The sequence below is a fragment of the Myotis daubentonii genome, chromosome Y (genome assembly GCF_963259705.1).
Source record: "Myotis daubentonii chromosome Y, mMyoDau2.1, whole genome shotgun sequence".
NCBI classification, from domain to species: domain Eukaryota; kingdom Metazoa; phylum Chordata; class Mammalia; order Chiroptera; family Vespertilionidae; genus Myotis; species Myotis daubentonii.
Genome location: NC_081862.1, coordinates 4,375,288 through 4,397,958, shown reverse-complemented (window position 1 = coordinate 4,397,958; position 22,671 = coordinate 4,375,288). Strand labels below are relative to the sequence as shown.

Sequence of the window (22,671 nt, the reverse complement as noted above, 5' to 3'; positions counted from 1 at the left end):
GAATTCTCTAGGTCTTTCATTTGGGGGTTGTCTCCTCACTGTGGCTTTCTGTTTGGGTTTATGACTATGAATGAGGTAGATCCTCTGCAGCTCTCAATCTTTAGTTTTAGACAGTGTTAAAGGATGTTTCTGACTAACTGGATCTGGCAAAGGCTCAAAGTCCCCAGAGACTGCTTTTTGATACCACTTGAATTACCCCCAGGCCATTATAACATTGTGGGGCAGTTGCTTCTGCCTGGGGCTAATTGTTATTTTTAATCTCTTTAGTATCCTCAGGGCAAGGTATTTTTCAATAGCGTTGTGTCAACTGTCTTCCCTCCAGGCAAGGCAGATGTCTAGGTGGGAAAGATGTCCTTCCCTGAGTCATAGAATGACTCAGCCCAGGAAACTTGGGTGTCTGCCTTCTGAACTCTACCCTGGAGTCCCCAGTTCTGGCTTCTGCTCTCAGCTCTAACCCACTCTGTTCTCTCTCTCCCAGAGCACAAAGTGGGTGGCTCTACAGGTAATTTTGTGCATTGGCTCTTTAAGAGGGTGCCTGAATTTTCAGCTGGTACTCTCTGGCAGACAGTACACCGCTGCTTTTCAGAGCCAGATGTTATGTGGGTAACCTCCTCAGTTTTGGTGCTCTCTGTTGGGGGGGCCCAGCTTTGGGATCAGATCCCCGAGTTCTCAGTCGCAACCTCACACAGCTGAGATACCTCTCTGGGACTTCAGTTGCTGTCTATAAGCACCCAGTCAGCCCTTTCTAGCCTCCTCCCCTCCTACCAGTCTCTATGCTGTCTTTATTTTCTGTCCTCGGGTATCAGGGTTCTCTCCTACGAGTTTTCCACTGACTATTCAGGAAGTTTTTCTATATTTTAGGTGTATTACCAGTTTGTTCCTAGGAACATGACTATTCAGCATCTACTTACTCTGCCGCCAGTTTTAATCTCCCTCGTTATTCTCATTTTTAACAATGAAGGAAAACAGAGCTTAAACAACATGTCAATGGTCTTTAATAAATAATGTAAGAAATTATTAATGTGAGAAATCTGACCATTGTATACAAGAGTTCAACCAGTATACAATATATGATAATAGTGACTAATATCTATTGACAGGTTATAAAATGCTAGGCTTTATTGTTACTTATCTTCTAATGACCACCTTTTCTTTTTTAAAAAAATATTTTATTGATTTTTTACAGAGAGAAAGAGAGAGGAATAGAGAGTGAGAAACATCGATGAGAGAGAAACATCGATCAGCCGCCTCCTGCACATCCCTCCACTGGGGATGTGCCCACAACCAAGGTACATGCCCTTGACTGGAACCGAACCTGGGACCCTTCAGTCCGCAGGCCGACGCTCTATCCACTGAGCCAAACCAGTCAGGGCAGACCACCTTTTCATAAAATCTCAATTTTAATGGGGAAATGCCAAAGTAAATAGCTTGCCCCAAGGAAGTCACACGATGCAAAAATCAGACCTCAGTTCCAGAATCTACGCTCCAAACTAAAGTGTTCCCTGTTAATTTTAGGACAGCGACAGATAACTGTAGTCTTTAAAATTAAATTTAATTCCATATTCTGAAGTGGAAAGACCCAGAACAGTTTTCTATGACAAATTTTAGTTTCTAAAATTGGTAAGGATATCCTTGTATGCTATATTAGTAAGTAAACTAAAATTAAAAAAAAAAAAAGTAAAAATGCCCTACCCGGTTTGGCTCAGTGGATAGAGCGTTGGCCTGCAGATTTAAGGGTCCCAGGTTCGATTCTGGTCAAGGTCATGTACCTTGGTTGTGAGCACATCCCCAGTAGGGAGTGTACAGAAGGCAGCTGATCGATGTTTCTCTCTCATTGATGTTTTTAACTCTCTATCCCTCTCCCTTCCTCTCTGTAAAAATCAATAAAAATATATTTTAAAAAAAAGTAAAAGTATTTTAAACATTTAGTTAGATCCTTAGAAATAGTCTATTCAAACCAAAATGTATTACTATGCTTGGTCTGATTCTTAAAAAACAACAACAACCACCACAAAAAACAAACAAACAATTTACACAACATTTTGTAAAAGAAATGAGAAGAAATCGTCTGCAAGTGATTTTTAAAAAAATCTACTTCTAGTTCAGTTGGAGCTTTGTCCTGTACATTAAAAGGTTATGCCCTCGCTGGTTTGGCTCAGTGGATAGTGTGTCAGACTGTAGACTGGAGGTTCCTAAGTTGGATTCTAGTCAAGGGCACATTCCCAGGTTGCGGGCACACCCTAGTTACTAGTGGGAGGTGTGCAGAAGGCAGCCAATCAATGATTCTCTCTCATCATTGATGTTTCTCTCTCTCCCTTCCTCTCTGAAATCAATAAAATATATATATATATTTTTGAAAAAGGTCATGGGTTTGACCCCTGGTTGAGGCACCTACTTAGGTTTTGGGTATGGTCCCCTGGTTGGGATATGGGTGGCAATCAATTAATGTATTTCTCTCTCTCTAAGGTTGATAAAACAAAAAGCATATGCTCAGGTAAGGAATTTAAAAAAACTAATTCCAAGAAAAATTGTCCTTATGAGAATTCTCTTAAATAATAACAGAATTTTGAGGGTTTGGAGACTATTAGCAATGTGAGGTAATTTTTGGACATAATGCATGAACATGCCATTGAAGGATCAGAAAAGATAAACTTAACATTGTATCACAATATAAACTCTTCCAAACAATAATACTTAATCAAATTTAAAATAATCACATGTAAATTTTCTAGTAATATTCGACTATAAATATGCAAATACCTTTTCCATTTCCTGCCTGAAGGTTGTAAACAGCTCATTGCTTTTTGCCATGGTAGTCTGGAATTCTTCAAACTTATCCATATAAAGAGAAAGCTACCGAAAAAAGTATAAAATATTCTGAGTTCCAGGTAAATAATTTAAAATCCAAAAGACTTCAAAAGAATATGGCTAAACACTGGTGACCTGTTATATGTAATAAAAATAAGAACAAACAAGTAGCAAATCTTGGATGAACCATACAGTAGGTAGCTAAAATTCTGATAAACCATTGAAGTTTATAAAATTTTGTTTAATCTGTGTAAATGCTTAAAATGTACAAATATTCCATCTATCATAATAAAACTAATGTGCAGTGGTATGGCTGTACATTAATATCATACAATCAATATCATACATAAATATCATACAATCAATATTTTATGCACTACCACTCTCCTTACATTTCAAAAACTGTACTTGGAAAAAGGTCATTCTTTTATGTATACCACCTGCATCGTTTTTAGCTTGATTTCAAGGCTATCTTTTTCTTGAACACTGAAGGAAAATGAAACAAAAGAATAGTTTGGTTGAAAAAGAATTTAGTTGTAGTTGAGAAAAAAGGAAAGCTAAAAATGATAGAAACATCTTTCACAGCTTCAAGTAATTTTTATTCTAGCTAGAAAAAGAATGCTAACTGAATATAGAATGCAGTCATCTTTTTTAGGAGGAGAGTCACAGTAGTAGCCAAAAAAAAAAAAAAAAATGTGATGAGGCCTGAACTATGACTTAAGGGCTAAATTTCTTTATTTAGACTAGGATGGATTACTTTATAAATGTTCTAACATAACTACATTATTTTCAGTATGAGAAAACGTAGGTCTAAAGAAATATTGTATTCCACCGGGAACATGCTCCAAGATCCCAAGTGCATACCTAAAATGATGCACTACACACACACACACACACACACACACACACATGTACATACACACACACACACGTACATATACATACACACACACAGTTTCCTCCTATACATACTTACTGATGACAAAGTTTATGAATTAGGCATAGAAATAGATCAACAAAAATAGCTAATAATAAAATGTATCTTTTATAATAATATACTGTAAAACTTACGGGAATGTAGTATGTCTCTTTCTCTGATAAATGGATACCAATCAGATAACTGTTAACATATACAATGTGGAGACGCTGGACAATGGGATAATTTATGTCCGAGGCAGAACAGAGCATAAGGCACAAGATTTCATTATGCAATTCAGAATGCAAAGCAATTTAAAATTTATAAATTATTTATTTCTGAAATTTCCACTTAATATGATAAAACTGCAGAAAGTGAACCCATGGCTAAGGGTGACTGCTGTAAAGTGTTCTTGTGCCTCTGAGGCACAAAGAAAAGTGACAGTGCTTCTAAGGCTGCTGGCCTGGGAAAGTGTAGGAGAGGAAACAATGATGGTGGCTCAGTCAGATTGGGGGGAGTTCTGGCACTTGAGGGAGGTAAGAAGTTATGGCAGTTTTGGCATGGTCCATTTTTATTGAAGATGGTACATCCAAGGTAGACTGCTACATCTGAGAAGTCAATGCTGGCCCAGTCTGTTAGTTGTGAGGTCATCAACAATTGCTGGAAACTGACATGGTAAAAGCAAAGAAAGAAACCAACTCTTGGGAAAGACATCTACAGCCACATATAGGGAGTGGGAAGATAAAGAATTGACAGCAAAACCAATAATTAGATAAGAAGACTTAAGAGTAACAAACCACAGACAACAACAGAACTTAGTGAAAAGGCTCCCCTGTGACTATTACTACAACAATTACCAATGACTCACAATAAGGAACATCTTTCCAAACTATACATAGGCTTTTTCTACCTTCCCTACATGGATTTCCTTCTCCTCCATTTATGTGAACAACTGAATGTTTAGGGCCAATGCCCTGACTGGGTAGCAAATTGGTTAGAGCATCTTCCCAATATGCCAAGATTGTGGAATCCTTCCCCGGAGAGGGAACATACAGGAATCAATCAATGAATGCATAAATAAGTAAAACAACAAAATTCTACTTTTTTTTTTCTAAAAACAACCAACCAAACAAAGAAACAAAACACACAAAACAAGAAACAACCCAGAAACAAACAATGAATAAATGTATAAAGATAATGAGTAAGGGGTTTAAATTTATTAGGATCATAACAAACTTCTGAGAGTTGATTCCTCTTCAATTGTCACAATAAGTTAGTTTAGTTTTATAGACTATCAGTACATTATAAAATGTTCCCAAAGATAATGGTTGCTCATGAAGATAGACGCATGCCACTCTTAATGTATTAGTGTACTTCAGAACTAATTAAAGGAATTGTTACATTAAACATATGTTTTAAACAGGTAGTACTTTCTTGAACAGAATATAATCTAGTTAACTAAAAGAGAATAAATTATGCATATAAATACCTAATTGCTTCTGTCTGTTCAAATTAAGTAGGTATTAGTAATGCTTCAAATATGGAAAACCCATTCTTTCTTTCATCTTTTAAATGAGTTTGAGCATCTGCTTACTTCATTCCACAAATAAGACACTCCAATGGGGTAACAGAAAAAGACTGAACTGACATACAGAGAAAACCCTAATTTTTTAAAAAAGTACTGACACATACAATATTACCTGGAAGTGGGCCTGTGTAAGCATATGCAGTTTTTTAAATTACATATAGGAAAAAAACATGTATTTTTTGCCAGTTCTATTTTCCTCAAAGAACAAAATTAGAGATACTAGAAAAGTATCGAGGATTATAGAAAGGGCACAATGAAAATAGGCTGAATAGTCATCCTTATTCCCTATGGACTGAGAGATTTCATAGGACATTGAACTTATAACGTAAAATCAAGAAAAGTCAAATGCATGGAAAAATATCCAAGAGGGTAAGAGATCTATTCTTCTGTTCTAATTGGCTCTGCCTGGGACCAAGGAAACTCATAAATTCTATTATTCTCTGTTGTCAAGTTACCTGCTGTTTTAATTGTACTTCTTGATGTTTCATTTCTTCATATTTGTACCTCGATTCAGTTGCTTCTTTTAATAACTAGAAAACAGAAACATTGTGGCAAAATACTAATAGTAATTAACATATGTTTAAAATATCAAATGACCAGATAACCTTAGCCTTTATTCATTATTTATGAAAGAATCACAGGTCAGTGGGTGAAACATCCTATTACATCTCCTGTCAATTATCTTTATTTTTTTATCAATACCAGTTTAACACTTAGATATGTGAAAATAGTATTTTAGCTGCTTATAGAGAAGAAGTATCCTGGTGGCATAAGGTTCATCAAATCAGTGTTACATTCTGCTATTTTGGACAAAAATAACTAGACCAAATGGAAACAGAAAACAAAACTAGAAATCTTGACAGTATCTGGGCTTAGAGGCTCTTCTATTCCATGAGTGGCAATTTGAGTAGAAAAAATATGGAACCAATTAATGAAAACAGAGATCAGATTTCTAACTCTGTTTCTGGGAAGAAGGGTCTGGTCAACACAGGGTGGGGCAAAGGTAGATTTATAGTATTAAGTACATAAAACACCGTTTATCCTTTATCACTATTTGTTCGTTATTGTATTATTTTCTATACAAATAACGGTGAACCTACTTTTGTCCTACCCTGTTTACATGGGTTTAAAAGAAAATTATATAGTAAAGTTGCACGGTACATAATTATGAAATTCAGTCTTTAAACTTCTCAAACAAAATGTTATACACAATTCAATTAAGCCTTTAAAAGTCCTTAAATCAACCAGAAAGTATCCACATGTACTACATGTATGTATGTGTATGAGTATATATGTTGAAAACAGCAATCGCTTCTTCAGTTAAGTATCGGATACCATTGTTGGCTTTCACTGAATGTTCACTCTGTGAAATTGTATCTCTCTAAACCTTCGACCTGCACTTAATGAGTTTTTCACACCCTGAGGAATACCTGAATGATCCATTGAATGAAATAGTCCATCTTATGTAATAAAAGGCTACTATGCATATCGACCGAACAGCACAATGGCCAGTCACTATAATGTGCACTGACCACCAGGGCGCAGACGCTCAATGTAGGAGCTGCCCCCTGGTGGTCAGTGCACTCAAACAGAGGGAGAACCACTCAGCCAGAAGCCGGCTGTGGAGTGCAGTGGTGGTGGCGGCAGCCTCTCCTGCCTCCAAGGCAGCGCTAAGGATGTCCAACTGACAGGGAGTAGGCCTAAGCCGTCAGACATCCCCTGAGGGCTCCCAGAGAGGGAGAGGGTGAAGGCCGGGCTAACGGGACCTCCCTCCCCGTGCAAAAATTTCGTGCACCGGGTCTCTAGTATTATTATAACCATTTACCACTTCATTTAAGTTACATATATAGTTTAATTTGCATATTTTAAGTTTGGATTCTAACTATAATCACAGTTGGAAAACTTGATATAAAATACTAGAGGCCTGGTGCACGAAATCCACGCACTCGGGGATTGGAGGGTCCTTCAGCCCAGCCTGTGCACTCTTGCAGTCCAGGAGCTCTCGGGAGAAATATGACTGATGGCTTAGGCCCATGGGTCATCTTTAGCACTGCCACAAAGGTGGAAGAGACTCCCGCCACCAACTGCTGCGCTCGGCAGCCATGAGCCTGGCTTCTGGCTGAGTGGAGCTCCACCTGTGGGAGCACTCCAATCCTGCATTGAGCATCTTCCCCATGGTGGTCAATGTGTGTCATAGCGACTGGTCATTCCACTGGTCGATTTGCAGATTAACCTTTTATTATCCTACTAGAAGCCCGGTGCATGAATTCATGCAGCAGTGGGGTCCCTCCACCTGGCCTGCAGGATCAGGCCAAAACCAGCTCTCTGACATCCGAGGGTCCTGGATTGCATGAGGGTGCAGGCCAGACTGAGGGACCCCACTGCTGCACTGGGCCTCTAGTCCTATATAAAAAAAGCATAGTATGCAAATGTCCCCTCGACCGGAGTTCATCTGGGAGTTCAACCAGAGGACAGGCTGGCCAGGGAAAGGAGGGAGGTCCCAGCTGGCAGTGCTGGTATGTGGACAAGGGAAGGGAGGGAGGCCGTGGCATGGGCAGGTGGCCAGGGGAAGAAAGGGAGTACCAGCCAGGAGCCAGCAGCACATGGTCATTGTGCTGTTCGGTCGATATGCATAGTAGCCTTTTATTACATAAGACTAGGGGCCCGGTGCACGAAATTCGTGTGTGGGGGGGGGAGGGAGTGTCCCTCAGCCCAGCCTGCCCCCTCTCACATACTGGGAGCCCTCAGGCATTGATCCCCATCACCCTCCAATCGCAGGATCGGCCCCTTGCCCAGGCCTGACGCCTCTGACAGAGGCATCAGGCCTGGGCAGGGGACCCTCATTTCCCCCCATCACTGGTTCTGCCCCCAGCCCAGGCCTGATGCCTCTGGCCCAGGCATCAGGCCTGGGCAGGGGACCCCCAGACCCCCCCCCCCCCCCCGATTGCTGGCTCTGCCCCTTGCCCAGGCCTGATGCCTCAGCCAGAGGCGTAGACCCCCATCACCCTCTGATCACCTGATCGGCCCCTTGCCAAGGCCTGACGCCTCTGCCAGAGGTGTCAGGCTTGGACAGGGGACCCCCATCTCCCCCCAATCACTGGCTCTGCTCCCCCCCCAGGCCTGAGGCCTCTGGCCCAGGAATCATGCCTGGGCAGGGGACCCCCATCTCCTTCTGATCGCTTGCTCCACCCCCCACCCAGGCCTGATGCTACTGGCCCAGGCTTCAGGCCTGGGAAAGGGGACCATCATATCCCCCCAATCCCCGGCTCAGCCCCCCACCCAGGCCTGATGCCTCGGCCAGATGAGTTGACCCTCATCACCCTCCAATCACCAATCACCGGATCGGCCCCTTGACCAGGCCTGAGGCCTCCGGCAGAGGTGTCAGGCCTGGGCAGGGGACCCCCAGCTCCCCATGGTTGCAGGCTCCGCCCCTGCCCAGGCCTAACGCCTCTGGCTGAGGCATCAGGCTCGGGCAGCGGGGACCCGCAGCTGCAGCGGCCCCGCGATCGTGGGCTCCGCTTTAGGCCCAGGCAAGGGACCCCTAGCTCCTGGGACTGCCAGCTTCGACCGTGCCCAGCTCCCATCACTGACTCCACCCCTACTTCCTGCTATCACTGGCCAGGGCGGAAAAGGCACCTGATTCTCCGATCATGGCTGGGGGGCAGGGCAAAGGCGGCCCCAGGGCCGCCTTTGCCCTGCCCCCCAGCTCTTAGCTCCCCCCTGGGTTTCCAATCACTGTCAGTGGCAGGGGGCTTCTTCCTGCTTTCCCTTTCGCCTCCCTGCATTGTGCCTACATATGCAAATTAACCGCCATCTTGTTGGCAGTTAATTTGCATATAGCCCTGATTAGCCAATGAAAAGGGTAGCTCGTACGCCAATTACCATTTTTCCCTTTTATTAGTGTTGATGGACTATTTCATGGACCCTACCAGCGCATGAATTTTGTGCACTGCACCTCTACTATAATTAGATAACTGTCTAGAATAACTGTCTCTAGCTCTCACAGCCAAACTTGCCAAATGACTGCCACAATTTTAAACCTTGAGATTATTACCTAAAATTCAAGGCAATACTCTATACAAAGAAAAAATAAAACATATACAGGTCTTTCCACTAATTTGGTCTAAAACTTCTAGTGTGTTTGTTATATGAAAATCTCATCAGAAATAAAGGCTGAATGTATTCTAACATTTCTCAATCTAGAGTAAAAAAAAAATGCATGATTTAGATGTAAAATGTTGAACTAGTTTAAATGATGTTAAAAGCTTTGATTATAATTCTGGCAATACATTTCCTTAAGAAATAGAACTTACAAACTCTCTCTCTCTCTGATGTTTTTCATCAGCTTCCTTTATGAGTTGTGTTGTTTGCTGAAGCTTGGCATCCACAAGCTGTTGTTGCAGTTCCTTACGTTTGAACACTTTATCAATACGCTATAGAAAAAATAAAATTTCTTCCATCACTTAGTAAAAAAAGGGAACACATGGATGAAAAGAAATAACATAAGTTACAATTACTTGCTTTTGTTTTTCCTGTTAATATAATCATAGCTAATACCATTAAATGTTTCTGTCCCTACGCTTGCAAAAGCATCTATGTATATCACCTTGCAACCATCCTGAACTTGCAGGAATCATCCCCACTGATTACTACATGGTACCCATGGTTGTTGAAGTTGAAGGTAATCTGTCATCCATCAACAGTTTCGTACTTCCCATTTCTGCTCTACATTAAAAATTAGGTCTAAGTTATCAAAAAGGATGGAGATCAAACTATTAAACTCATTCATAACACACATAAATTCCTGAACATTTTTTTTTCTCATTAGATTTCCCCAAATTTCTAAAGGCAGGTAAGTTGCATGATATAATGGTAGAAATAACCTGGGGTCAAACCCAGGCTCAGTGAATGGCCTTGGGTAAATTCTGTCCCTTAATAAACCTCAGTTCTGTATCTATGAAGGTGAAAACCACATATACTTTACAGAGTTATAAAAATCCATGCAATGATTAAACTAAGATGCTTGGTGCCTAGCATGTATTATATGCACAACTGGTATGAGAAGAAGTTATTATTATTTTCAAACTCAATTGTTAAGTGGTATTTATGGACAATAAAATAATTAGAATACTGTTCACAGATGAAGAAATAACATAACTCTTTTAGTTATAAAATCCTATGTAATAGAAAAAAATGCTGATTGATAACAGGTAACTTAATTAAGTTTTGAGGAGTACACGAGATCTATCTTTGATTGAAAATAGTTCAATATATTATTAAATTATATCTTAACCAAAAAAGAAAATGTGGTAATACCTAAAATAAATAAGACAAGTGATATAAAAATATACTTTAAAATTCTCATTAATAGGGAAGTAGACTATCATTATTAAAAAGGTAAAAATTTCAAGACTCCATTAAACAAAATGAGAAGTTTATAAAAAATAAATCTACTAAAAATAAAATTCACTAATAGGCCTAAAATAACTTTCCTTAAAAATATATTGCAAGGAAGGGAAGAAAAGGAGAGAAACCTACATATTAAAAAGAGCTGAGACATAGTAATTAATAAAACATATAAACCTTGTTTGGATCTGATTCCAGAAATCTTAACCATATGTATGGGACATAGAAATATAAATAGTGACAAAGCATTTAATTGATTATTGATAAATTCTTAGGTGTAACCATCTTATCATGGTTCTGCTTCAAAAAAAGTTCATGACTGTTATTTCAATATATGCATTCAAATAGTGCTGAGAGTGATGTATTTATTTAAAAATGAATAAAATAACAGTTGCTAGACACAAAAGTGGATAACTTCTGAAGCTAACTGATGTATATTTACTTTTACGTTTGACACTTGCTATGATCAGTTAAAAAACTGTTAAAAGATGAAAGAGAATAGTCAAATATGTTTTCAAAGACTTTTTAAAACTGTAAATTAAAACAAATCTCAAATTTGAATTGAAATTGGATAAATGCCTTATGTGCTCTTTTGGTAGCAAAACACATAAACCCTTTCATTTTAAATAGTCATAATCTTTAAAAATTATTAATTTGAATCTTTTCATGTAAGGAACTCAATATACACAAATAAAAGTAACAATTTTTTATTATCTTAAAGCATAATAAAGACAGGGAGGCATTCTTTGAAAAACCCAAAGCCTCCCACACTACATATTTGATCTCTTAAAGTAAGAAAGCTAAAATAAGCAGTTTATTACCAATTTACTTCTAATCTAGACACTATCTAACTTCCAGACTAGCTTATAAAATAAATGCAATGATCAGGTTCTGCAGCCACTGATCAATCCGTTAGACTTCTTACTTCTTTAAGTGTGTAATAAATAGGAGGAGTGTGTGATGGATTAGAAGTTTCATTTGCCTTCTCCCCAGATAATAGAGTAGATGGAATGCAATGATACTTATACAGTGTACAGATATTCATAGAAGTCTAAGATAGAGTATTTGGAAATACAATGTGTATGCTAAAATCACCAGCTTCCAAGTATAAAATCACAATCTTCCAAGTATAACATGGCAAACTAGCAGTACTTAATGCATCTGCTAGAAATTACTTCAGATGTCCAAAGCCACTGACTCCTGGGCCATGGAGTGAGGGTCCCAATTAGTCCTTCAATTCACATGGTGCCAATTCATTTCTAATAAATGCCTGATTTCTAACACACATATACAAAAGATCTAAAATATTGTCCTGTAACAGTAGCTTTAAATTAGCAATGAATGGTAAAAGATTTTGATAATAATGAGATGCTGTTTAAATAAATAAAACATCTTTACCTCCTCTCTCAGTGTGTATTGTTCAATGAGCCTCTTCAGCTTCTCTCCCAGTTCAATGTTCTCCTGACGAAGTTTGGTGTTGTGTATGTCATGCTGTTCCAGCTGTGTTTGAATTTCGTTTAAAGTAAACTGGAAATGTGATGTTGCTTTTTTACGACTTTCTTCTTCTTCTCTTGCCTGCTGCATATTTTCTTCCTTATCATCCAAAATAATTTTTTAATAGTGTTAAACCTATAGATAAAATGCTCACACAAAAGATGTTATTGCTATGTGGGTTAATGTTACTTCTGAGCTACTATTCCTTCTTCTGATTAGAAAGCTCTTACTTAAGAGCACTGAGATTGTTCTAAGTAATTATCAGACAGATAAAACTGCCCTGATCTACACTAATAAAAAACAAACATGCAAACTGACCATACCTTCGCTATGCCTTAAACCATGCCCACCAGCCAATCAGAGTAACTATATTCAAATTAACCCAACCAAGATGGCAGCCAGCAGCCACGGAGCTGGAGCAAGCAGGCTTGGTTGCTCCAGTGATGGAGGAAGCCAAGCTTCCTGCCTGCCACGGCCGGCGATGAGCTCCACTGAAGGCAATAAAGCTTCAATTATAGAAGGTAAATAAATCCCAGAATAAAAAATAAAAAAAGGAGAGGCTTGGCCAGCCTGAAAACAGCCCTCAGCCCCTCAACCAGACTTGCCAGGCACCCCAGTGGACCCCCCACCCTGAAGGGGTGTGGCCAACCTGAAAACAGCCCTCAGCCCCTCACCCAGACTTGCCAGGCACCCCAGTGGACCCCCCACCCTGAAGGGGTGTGGCCAGCCTGAAAACAGCCATCAGCCACTCACCCAAGCTGGCCAAACCTCCATGGGGTGAGGGTCCCCACTGTGGTGGGCTTGACCGGCCTGCAAACAGCCATAAGCCCCTCACCCAGGCTGGCCAGGCACCCCAGTGGGGACCCCCACCCTGAAGGGGGTGTGACCAGCCTGCAAACACACATCAGCCCCTCACCCAGGCTGGCCAGGCACCCCAGCAGGACCCCCACCCTGATCTGGGACACCCTTCAGGGCAAACCAGCTGGCCCCTACCCATGCACCAGGCCTCTACCCTATATAATAAAAGGGTAATATGCAAACTGACCCTAACAGCAGAAAGGTTGGGAATGACTGGTTACTATGACACATACTGACCATTAGGGGGCAAGCACTCAATGCAGGAGCTGCCCCCTGGTGGTCAGTGCGCTCCCACAGGGGGAGCTCTGCTCACTCACAAGCCAGGCTGATGGCTGCCACTACAGCGGTGGTGGTGGGAGCCTCTCCCGCCTCCTCAGCAGCTCTAAGGATGTCCGACTGCAGCTTAGGCCTGCTCCCCGCTGGCAAGTGGACATCCCTCTGAGGGCTGTCGGGCTGCGAGAGGGATGTCTGACTGCCAGCTTGGGCCTGATCCTCAAGGGAGCAGGCCTAAGCCGGCAGGTGGACATCCTCTGAGGGGTCCCAGACTGCAAGAGGGCAAAGGCCGGGCTGAGGCAACCCCCCCCCTCCCCGAGTGCACAAATTTTCGTGTACCAGGCCTCTAGTATAAAATAAGTGTTATCTGACCATCTAGACATTCACTGCACTAAAGTAATAGGAGTTCTCCATAGTCAGCTCTTCTCCATAGGCCGGGCTAAGGGACCAGCTTGAAGAGATATTCTTTCCAGATTATAGACCTTACCATTCTAGTCAAAATGCTGATTTGTTATGTGAAAAAAACGAAACAACTACACAACCTACTTTAATACATCAAAATCCAAGATTTCATAAGCAAGAAAACACAAAACTCTTATACCTGATGAAGATTCATTTCACGAATTGTCCTCTAATCTAGATCCTTGGGGACTTGCTGCAACAGAGTAATCTGACATCTCGCTTAATTTAATCTTACTCCAACTGTACATTCTTACCTATTTCTAAAGGCAGACATGTCCCCATTATATGGATTCTTTCTAGCACTTCTGCTCTTTTCTTTTGTCTTCTCATTGACACATATTTTGATTGCTGCTGCCTCTTTCTTTATAAATAGCCAAGGTATAACTCTGAAATATTTAGCAAATAGCTGAAGAAGGCCTGAGAGCATAAAACAAACTAATACATTACCAACTGTAGTATTTCTCTACCTCCTACTTTGTTTCAAACTCATTTTCATTCAAATCTACTGCTAGTAATCTCATTTCAAGTAGCCATTTCATTCCTTATTCAAGGAGGACATGGTAATCAACTACATTGATGGTCAGCAGAGCATGTGGTGACCTTGAGCTTTTTAAACTGAAGGACTATGTGTAAACATCCCTAAACAGAAAAGTAGATTCCTTTAATGAAATGAGATACATTCAGGAGCTCTTCCTTGAAACCCAAATCAAAAGTTGGATAGAAAGAGTGAGTCTTCAAATTTACAATGACCTCAGCACTAGCCCAAGCAAACTAAAAGCAGGATAGTTTATCTTTGAGGACCCCACAAAGCCCTCTGTTCAGAAACTTTGTCCACCAGAGCAAGTGTACTTAGTTCAATCACCAGTTATTATTATACTAGAGGTCTAATGCACAAAATTTGTGCAAGAGTAGGCTTTCTTTCCCCTAGCTGCTGGAACTGGCTTCCCTCGGCTACCACAAGGCACCTGGGACCCGGGTTTCCCTTGCAGCCCTGGCTTCATCTAGCCTAGTTAGCATATTAGACTTTTATTATTATAGATTATTATAGACTAGAGGCCCAGTGCACGAAATTCATGCAGGGGAGGGGTGTCCCTCAACCCGGCCTGCACCCTCTGCAATCTGGGATCCCTTGGGGGATGTCCAACAAATCAAAATGTGGTACGTTTTATGAAATAACTGGCAGTTGGACCACTCTCATAATCCGGGACCCTCTCATAATCCGGGACCACTGGCTCCTAAACCGGCAGTTGGACATCGCCCTCACAATCCAGAACTGCTGGCTCCAAACCACTTGCCTGCCTTGATTGCCCCTAACCGCTTCTGCCTGTCAACCTGATCGCCTCCTCACTGCTCCTCTGCTGGCCTGATCACCCCTAACTGCCCTCCCCTGCCGGCCCTATCGCCCCCCAACAGCCTTCCCATTGGCCCGCTCACCCCCAACGGCCCTCCCTTGCTGGCCTGGTTACTTCCAACTGGCCTCCCCTGCCGGCCTGGTTGCCCCCAACTGCCCTCCTCTGCTGGCCTGATCGCCCACAACTGCCCTTCCCTGCCGGCCATCTTGTGGCGACCATCTTGTGACAGCATCACACGAAGGCGTGACACCACCTAGGCTTTCATTATATAGGATGTAAGGCTCACTACTGCAAAACAAGCAAGGGTTTGCTTTAAATAGATATTCATTGATTTTAAATCAGCCTAAGTACCTCCTAAAAAACAAACAAATAAATAAATAAACCATCTAACCTTTAATGTCTTGTTGTAACGCTGAAGTTCCCTACAGAGAGACTCTAGCTTGCTTCTTGCCAAGACAGCCTTGTTATGTTCACTCTGCAAGTGAACTTTCTCTTTCACGATCTGGGATTGCTTCTTCTGTAGAACCTTCATTTGTTTCTGAACATTCCAACTCTCCTCCAGCTAAAAAAAACAAGCACACTTAGAATTTACAAATTACAGTAAGAACCTTTGAGTTCCAAGTGAAAGAATTCCAGTCACAGAACCTTTTATTCAGTTGTGAAAGCCAGTATACAAAAAATAAGTGTAGGAAGAAAACCAATCTCAATGCGTACTTTTAAAACATTAAAAACAAATATTAAAAAAAAAAAAACTTCTCATGCATTAATACCACCTAGTTTTACTTTTGTATACGAACATACAAATGTAAGCAGCACTCTGGAGTCTTTGTGAGGAAGCCAATTTTATAGTTAGAGCAAATTATTCTATTTTACACTAACAGATAAAATAGTAGTCTTGGTGACAGTTCAATAAAGCTTTCATGAAGAATAAATGACAAGAGCAAGAGATAGCTAAGAAACTTATCAAGCAACAACATATTTATGCCTATTAAAACCACCTCTATTAAAATTGACATGGGTAAGAAGAGTCAAATATAACGAGAAGAAAACTAGACCTTTGTCAGTAAGCGTGCAATACAGTATACAGATATTGATTCCTAATGTATAACTGAAATTTATATTAACCATTGTCACCTCAATAAATTAATAATTTTGCTTTTCTATTTTATCATAAACCACAAGCACAGCACATTTAAACTGGTTTAGGTTCTGCACAAATTATCTGTAACTCAATCTCTTTCTTTCCACCTCCAAATATTCTTATATACCAGAACATGAGTCAAAATAGTATACCTATTTTAACTGTACTCTTTAATGGTAATAGTAATAACAAATTGCTGGTGTTGTAGCTAAGAAATGACTGTCCTATTTCACTAAATTACACTTATTTTACTAGGTACTGAAAATTCAGCTAATAAACATTAATGATATAAAAGTCATCAAAAGAGCTCCAGAGATGGATACATACACAAGGAAGTTATAGATATGTAAGAATGGCTTTTTTCTATAAGAAATAAAAGGCATAGTCATCTGCTTCAAAAGAAAGAGGATAAAATGAGGTTAAGGGTTTATAATTAATGAAAAAGGCAACTAATACTGTGGGGTTTTTATAATAGTGTATCCCTCATGAGAGAGTCAGAAACAAGAGGCTAAAGTGACATCATGGAAGGTAGCAGAGTAGAAAGGCCAGGAATCTGTCTCCAAAGCATGACAATAATTGTACTTGCAGAAACTGTCTGATATAAATATTTTGGAACTCTGAAGTCCTTTCAAAGGCTTGGGCCTTCCAGAAAAATGGTTGGCCAGTAAACAGTGGTAAATTTTGGTTCATCTTCAGTCAACAGTGCTATAGCAGGTCCTCATTCTTCTACTCCACAGCCAGCCCTGTAATAAGTAGCCATACTAATACTTCTGAAGTTTCTTTTCACTTTACTGACTTTTCCATTATAATCATATACTGTTTTTGTTGTTGTTGTTGTTGTTTTTTACTTTGTCCCTATCTTCCTTTAGCTCTTTGGAAATTTTAAATACAACTAATTTAAAAGTCTTTGATAATTCTACCACCTGAACAAAAATGTCTTCCTCTTGGACAGTTTCTATTGATTTTATGTTTTTCCTTTGAAAGAGTCATATTTTTCTATTTCTTCATATGCCTTAATGTTGTTGTTTTTTTGTTACTGAAAAATGGGTCATTTCAATTTTATAATGTAATTCTCGATATTAGATTATCTTCCTTGAACATGGTTTTCTTGTTTTTGTGGAGTATCTCTGTTTTGGAGATTAGCCTAAGATGTAAACTTAAAGTCTTGTTAGGGTTACTTTGTTCCTAGGCTTTGCATGCTAACTTTCTAAATTTCAGTGGATTCGAAGATATTTTTAAATGTCCCAGTACATAAATATTTGGCTCCCCAAATCGGAAAAAAAGAGTACAAATAAAGGGAAAATAATAAACTTGGGTCTGTTTCCTCAAACCTCTGCATGCTTTTCACACAGAGGCAGCAACAATGGTAGCCCATTTTCATATCTGCACCTTCAGGATGAGATATGTTAATTAGCATTCAGAACACAGATTACCTGATATTCAGAGGACTGTCTTTATTGTTTTCCCTGATTTCTTGACTGCTTTGATTCTAATGAGCAATAGGAACTTGTATTTATGAAACAGTTTTTGGCCAGATAACACCCAGGGCACTGCATAGATAGCAGACTGAAATACACTCTCAGTCTTTCAATAAAAGGGGTCTTTTTGCTTTTCGTAGAGCGTCAGCCTGAGGGGCAGCTTTCTAGTTTGGCATATATAGAGAAATCTATGAAGGGAACAGAGGCCAGTGATCTACATCTTTCTGTTCAACCAATGACTTGTATCAGGGCACCAATATAGCTGAGAGAGCAGCTTATGCACTTATTTAGCACTCTGATTTTTGTGGTTGCCTTCCAGGGGATACCTCTTGATTGCCTAACTCTGAAGGCCAGTAGAGCTTACACTTGTAGCTCCCATGAGATGGTAGAAATGGAAAAACAGCTGTTAGGTCACCGAAGGAGGGACGCATGAGGCTAGAATGGTGAAGGATAACAAATTTATTTGACCATCCCAACATCAGATGGCTGAGTCTGGATGGCTCCAGCACCCAGTGACTGGAGTCAACGGCTTTTAAAGGACTTTTTGTGGGATTTTTATGGGCGGAGACTTTTTTATGCATAGCCAGAGGGGAGATAATGGAATGTGGTCACCGCAAGTGAAATGTGCTCTCAGCAAAGGGAATGTCCATAGTGAAATGACATGAAGAGCCAGTTCCCGGGGGAGAGGCATCAATTCAACTGCTTGATCAAATCTAACATTCCAGCCTTTTTGTTTTATGAAATAGGGACGAAGGTCATATCTTCTGTTATTAATTTCTGCTGAGGTGGGACTTCTAGATCACAGGGAATGGACTTTGATAGTAGTGGGCTGGACAAGAAGTGCCACAGCAGAGGTTCCCCAAGAGACTGATTGGTAAAGTCTTGAAAGCGGTCCTGTTGAGTGACTTGGGAAGTAAAAGCTGGTCCTGAGGCTGCCACAGAGTCAAATGTCTAGTTTTGCTGCCTTTTTTTTTTTTTTTTTTTTTTTTTTTTTTTTTTTTTTTTTTGCCTGGAGCTGAAATACAACTGAGAGCTAGATGTTATCTTTAGGGCGGATAGATTAGGGGTCTCAGTTGCTTGACTAGTAATATTAAAGAGAAAAATAGACTACCCTGGGGGTGAGGTTCTTGTTTTCCCAGTCTTGCCCCTTGCTGGGCATCCACAGGTTAAACTCCCTATGGCAGTTCCAACCCCAGGTGTTATGTCCAGGGTTACTAGAAGAGGGATTATCTAGACTCCTACAGGGATAGGTAAAGACTGATTATTGGGGGCTACATCTACACTGGGTGAGAGACGAGAGTACAGGTTCCTGTCCTCTGATGGGGAAAGAAATGTGTTTCCCTTACACTAATCTTTCTTTCTTATCTCCTCCTAAAGGCAATATGCTCTGGTATTTCTGGATAATCATAGTTTTTTATCTTTCTAATAATCCTCATTTTGTCTTTTTTATGAGTGCTGCTGGAACCTGAGACTAGTATGGGGAGGAGAACTCTTCTGCCCTTGCCGGGACACAGAAGTATTATAAAATTACTGCTTCCTGCACAGTAAAGGAAAAAGATGAAGCTAAGGCTAATCTTTTACTATTACTGAACGCTCTTAAACTTGACCAATCTCAGGTCTACACCCTGCCTCTTAAGGATCTCCTAAGCCCTCACTACCTCTCTCAAACCCTCAATGTAATTCATCTCCTTTTTTTTTTTTTAGTCTTCAAGTGGATTTATTCACTGGTACAGAATGCTTTGAGCATTTATTTCACCTGTTTAATATGCCCGCTTTCTCTTTTGAGGATATTTTTAATCAGTTACCTAAGACTGATATACTCTGGATGAGCTGATAAAAAGGAGCCTTTGGAAATGCAAAACTGTGTGAGATTCCCTTTTTTTTTTTTTTTTTTTTTACCCTCTACCTCCTGCCCCCCAACCCTCCCCGGCCTTCCCGCTGCAGTTTTACAATCTGTTTGAGGCAGCTCTGCCTCTGTATCTATTATTGTTCAAAAGTTTATAATGGTCTCTATTATCCACGAATGAGTGAGATCATGTGGTATTTTTCCTTCATTGGCTAATTTCACTTAGCATAATGCTCTCCAGTTCCATCCATGCCGTTGCAAATGGTAAGAGTTCCTTCCTTTTTAGAGCAGCATAGTATTCCATCATGTAGATGTACCACCGTTTTCTAATCCATTCATCTACTGATGGACACTTAGGCTGTTTCCAGATCTTAGCTATGGTGAATTGTGCTGCTATGAACATAGGGGTGCATATATCCTTTCTGATTGGTGTTTCTGGTTTCTTGGGATATATTCCTAGAAGTGGGATCACAGGGTCAAATGGGAGTTCCATTTTCAGTTTTTTGAGGAAACTCCATACTGTCTTCCATAGTGGCTGCACCAGTCTGCATTCCCACAGCAGTGCACAAGTGTTCCTTTTTCTCCACATCCTCTCCAGCACTTGTCGTTTGTTGATTGGTTGATGATAGCCAGTCTGACAGATGTGAGATGGTACCTCATTGTTGTTTTGATTTGCATCTCTCAGATGATTAGTGACTTTGAGCATGTTTTCATATGTCTCTTGGCTTTCTGAATGTCCTCTTTTGAAAGGTGTCTATTTAGGTCCTTTGCCCATTTTTTGATTGGATTATCTTCCTTTTGTTAAGTTGTATTAGTTCCCTATAAATTTTGGAGATTAGGCCCTTATCAGATATGACATTGGCAAATATGTTTTCCCACACAGTGGGTTTTCTCATTGTTTTGTTGATGGTTTCTTTTGCTGTGCAGAAGCTTTTTTTTTTTTTTGATGTAGTCCCATTTGTTTATTTTCTCTTTAGTTTCAAGTGCCCTAGGAGCTGTATCAGTGAAGAAATTGCTTCGGCATATGTCTGAGATTTTGTTGCCTTTGGATTCTTCTAGAATTTTTATGGTTTCCTGTCGTACATTTAAGTCCTTTATTCATTTTGAGTTTATTTTTGTGTATGGTGTAAGTTGGTGGTCTAGTTTCATTTTTTTTGCATATATCCGTCCAATTTTCCCAACACCATTTATTGAAGAGACTATCTTGGCTCCATTGTATGTTCTTGCCTCCTTTGTCAAATATTAATTGAGAATATTGGTTCGGGCCGATTTCTGGGCTCTCTATTCTATTCCATTGATCTATATGCCTATTCTTGTGCCAGTACCAGGCAGTTTTGAGAACAGTGGCTTTGTAATACAATTGATATCTGGTATTGAGATCCCACCTACTTTGTTCTTTTTCAGGATTGCTGCAGCTATTTGGGGTCTTTTTTTATTCCAGATGAATTTTTGGAGAGTTTGTTCTAGATCTCTGAAGTATGCCGTTGGTATTTTAATGGGAAGTGCGTTGAATTTATAGATTGCTTTGGGTAGTATGGACATTTTAATGACGTTGATTCTACCAATCCATGAACACGGTACGTTCTTCCATCTGTTTATGTCTTCCTCTATCTCTTTTTTCAACGTCCTGTAGTTTTCTGAGTAGAGGTCTTTTACCTCTTTAGTTAAGTTTATTCCTAGGTAGCTTAATTTTTTTGGTGCGATGGTAAACAGGGTGGTTTTTATAATCTCTCTTTCTGAAAGTTCACTATTGGTGTATAGAAATGCCTCAGATTTCTTGGGGTTAATTTTGTATCCTGCTACATTGCCAAATTCATGTATTAAGTCTAGTAGCTTTTTGATGGAGTCTCTAGGGTTTTGTATGTATAATATCATGTCGTCTGCAAATAAGGACAGTTTTACTTCCTCTTTTCCAATTTGGATGCCTTTTATTTCTTCTTCTTGCAGAATTGCAATGGCTAACACTTCCAGTACTATGTTGAACAGGAGTGGTGAGAGGGGGCATCCCTGTCTTGTTCCTGTTCTTAGGAGAAATGGTGTTAGTTTTTGTCCATTGAGTATGATGCTGGCTGTGGGCCTGTCATATATGGCTTTTATTACATTGAGGTATGTTCCTTCTACTCCCACCTTACTGAGAGTTTTTATCAAAAATGGGTGTTGAATTTTGTCCAATGCTTTTTCTGCATCAATTGATATGACCACGTGGTTTTTTTCTTTCAATTTGTTTATGTGATGAATCACGTTTATTGATTTGCGGATATTGTACCATCCTTGCATCCCTGGGATAAATCCTACTTGGTCATGGTGTATGATCTTTCTGATGTACTGCTGGATCCGATTTGCTAAGATTTTGTTGAGGATTTTGGCATCTATGTTCATGAGGTATATTGGCCTGTAATTCTCTTTCATTGTGTTGTCTTTACCTGGTTTTGGTATTAGGGTGATGCTGGCTTCATAGAATGAGCTTGAAAGTGTTCCTTCCTCTTGAATTTTTTGTAGTATCTGAGGAGGATAGGTTTGATTTCTTCCTTGAATGTTTGGTAAAACTCCCCTGTGAAGCCATCTGGTCCGGGGCTTTTGTTTGCTGGAAGCTTTTTGATGACTGCTTCAATTTCTTCCATAGTTATTGGCCTGTTGAGATTTTTAGATTCTTCCTGATTGAGTTTTGGAATGTTGTATTTTTCTAGGAATTTGTCCATTTCCTCCAGGTTGTCTAGTTTGTTGGAGTAGAGCTGTCCATAGTATTTTTTAACAATCATTTGTATTTCTTTGGGGTTTGTTGTTATTTCCCCTCTATCGTTTCTGATTTTGTTTATTTGGGTCCTCTCTCTTTGCTTCTTGGTGAGTCTGGCTAGAGGTTTGTCAATCTTGTTTATTCTTTCAAAGAACCAGCTCTTGGTTTCATTGATTTTCTGTATTGTTTTTTTGGTCTCTATGTCATTTATTTCTGCTCTAATCTTTATGATCTCCTTCCTTCTGCTCACTCTGGGCTTTTCTTGTTGCTGTCTTTCTAATTCTTTGAGTTGTAGAGTTAGATGATTTACTACCA

The 22,671-nt window shown here is 40.0% G+C and overlaps 1 protein-coding gene across 13 annotated transcripts in view; it reads right to left on the bottom strand.

Annotated features, from left to right (window-relative positions):
- Window positions 1-22,671, bottom strand: part of LOC132225573 (gamma-taxilin-like) — a 111,407-nt gene that overhangs the window by 8,899 nt on the left and 79,837 nt on the right. For 7 of the 13 annotated variants that reach the window (XM_059680676.1, XM_059680670.1, XM_059680673.1 and 4 more), the window contains 5 exons: window positions 15,549-15,719; window positions 12,117-12,311; window positions 9,626-9,745; window positions 5,768-5,842; window positions 2,761-2,853 (listed from right to left, as the gene is read on the bottom strand). In XM_059680676.1, the coding sequence (XP_059536659.1) occupies window positions 2,761-2,853; window positions 5,768-5,842; window positions 9,626-9,745; window positions 12,117-12,311; window positions 15,549-15,719 (654 nt within the window). The other 6 variants (XM_059680681.1, XM_059680679.1, XM_059680678.1 and 3 more) reach the window with 5 other exon arrangements.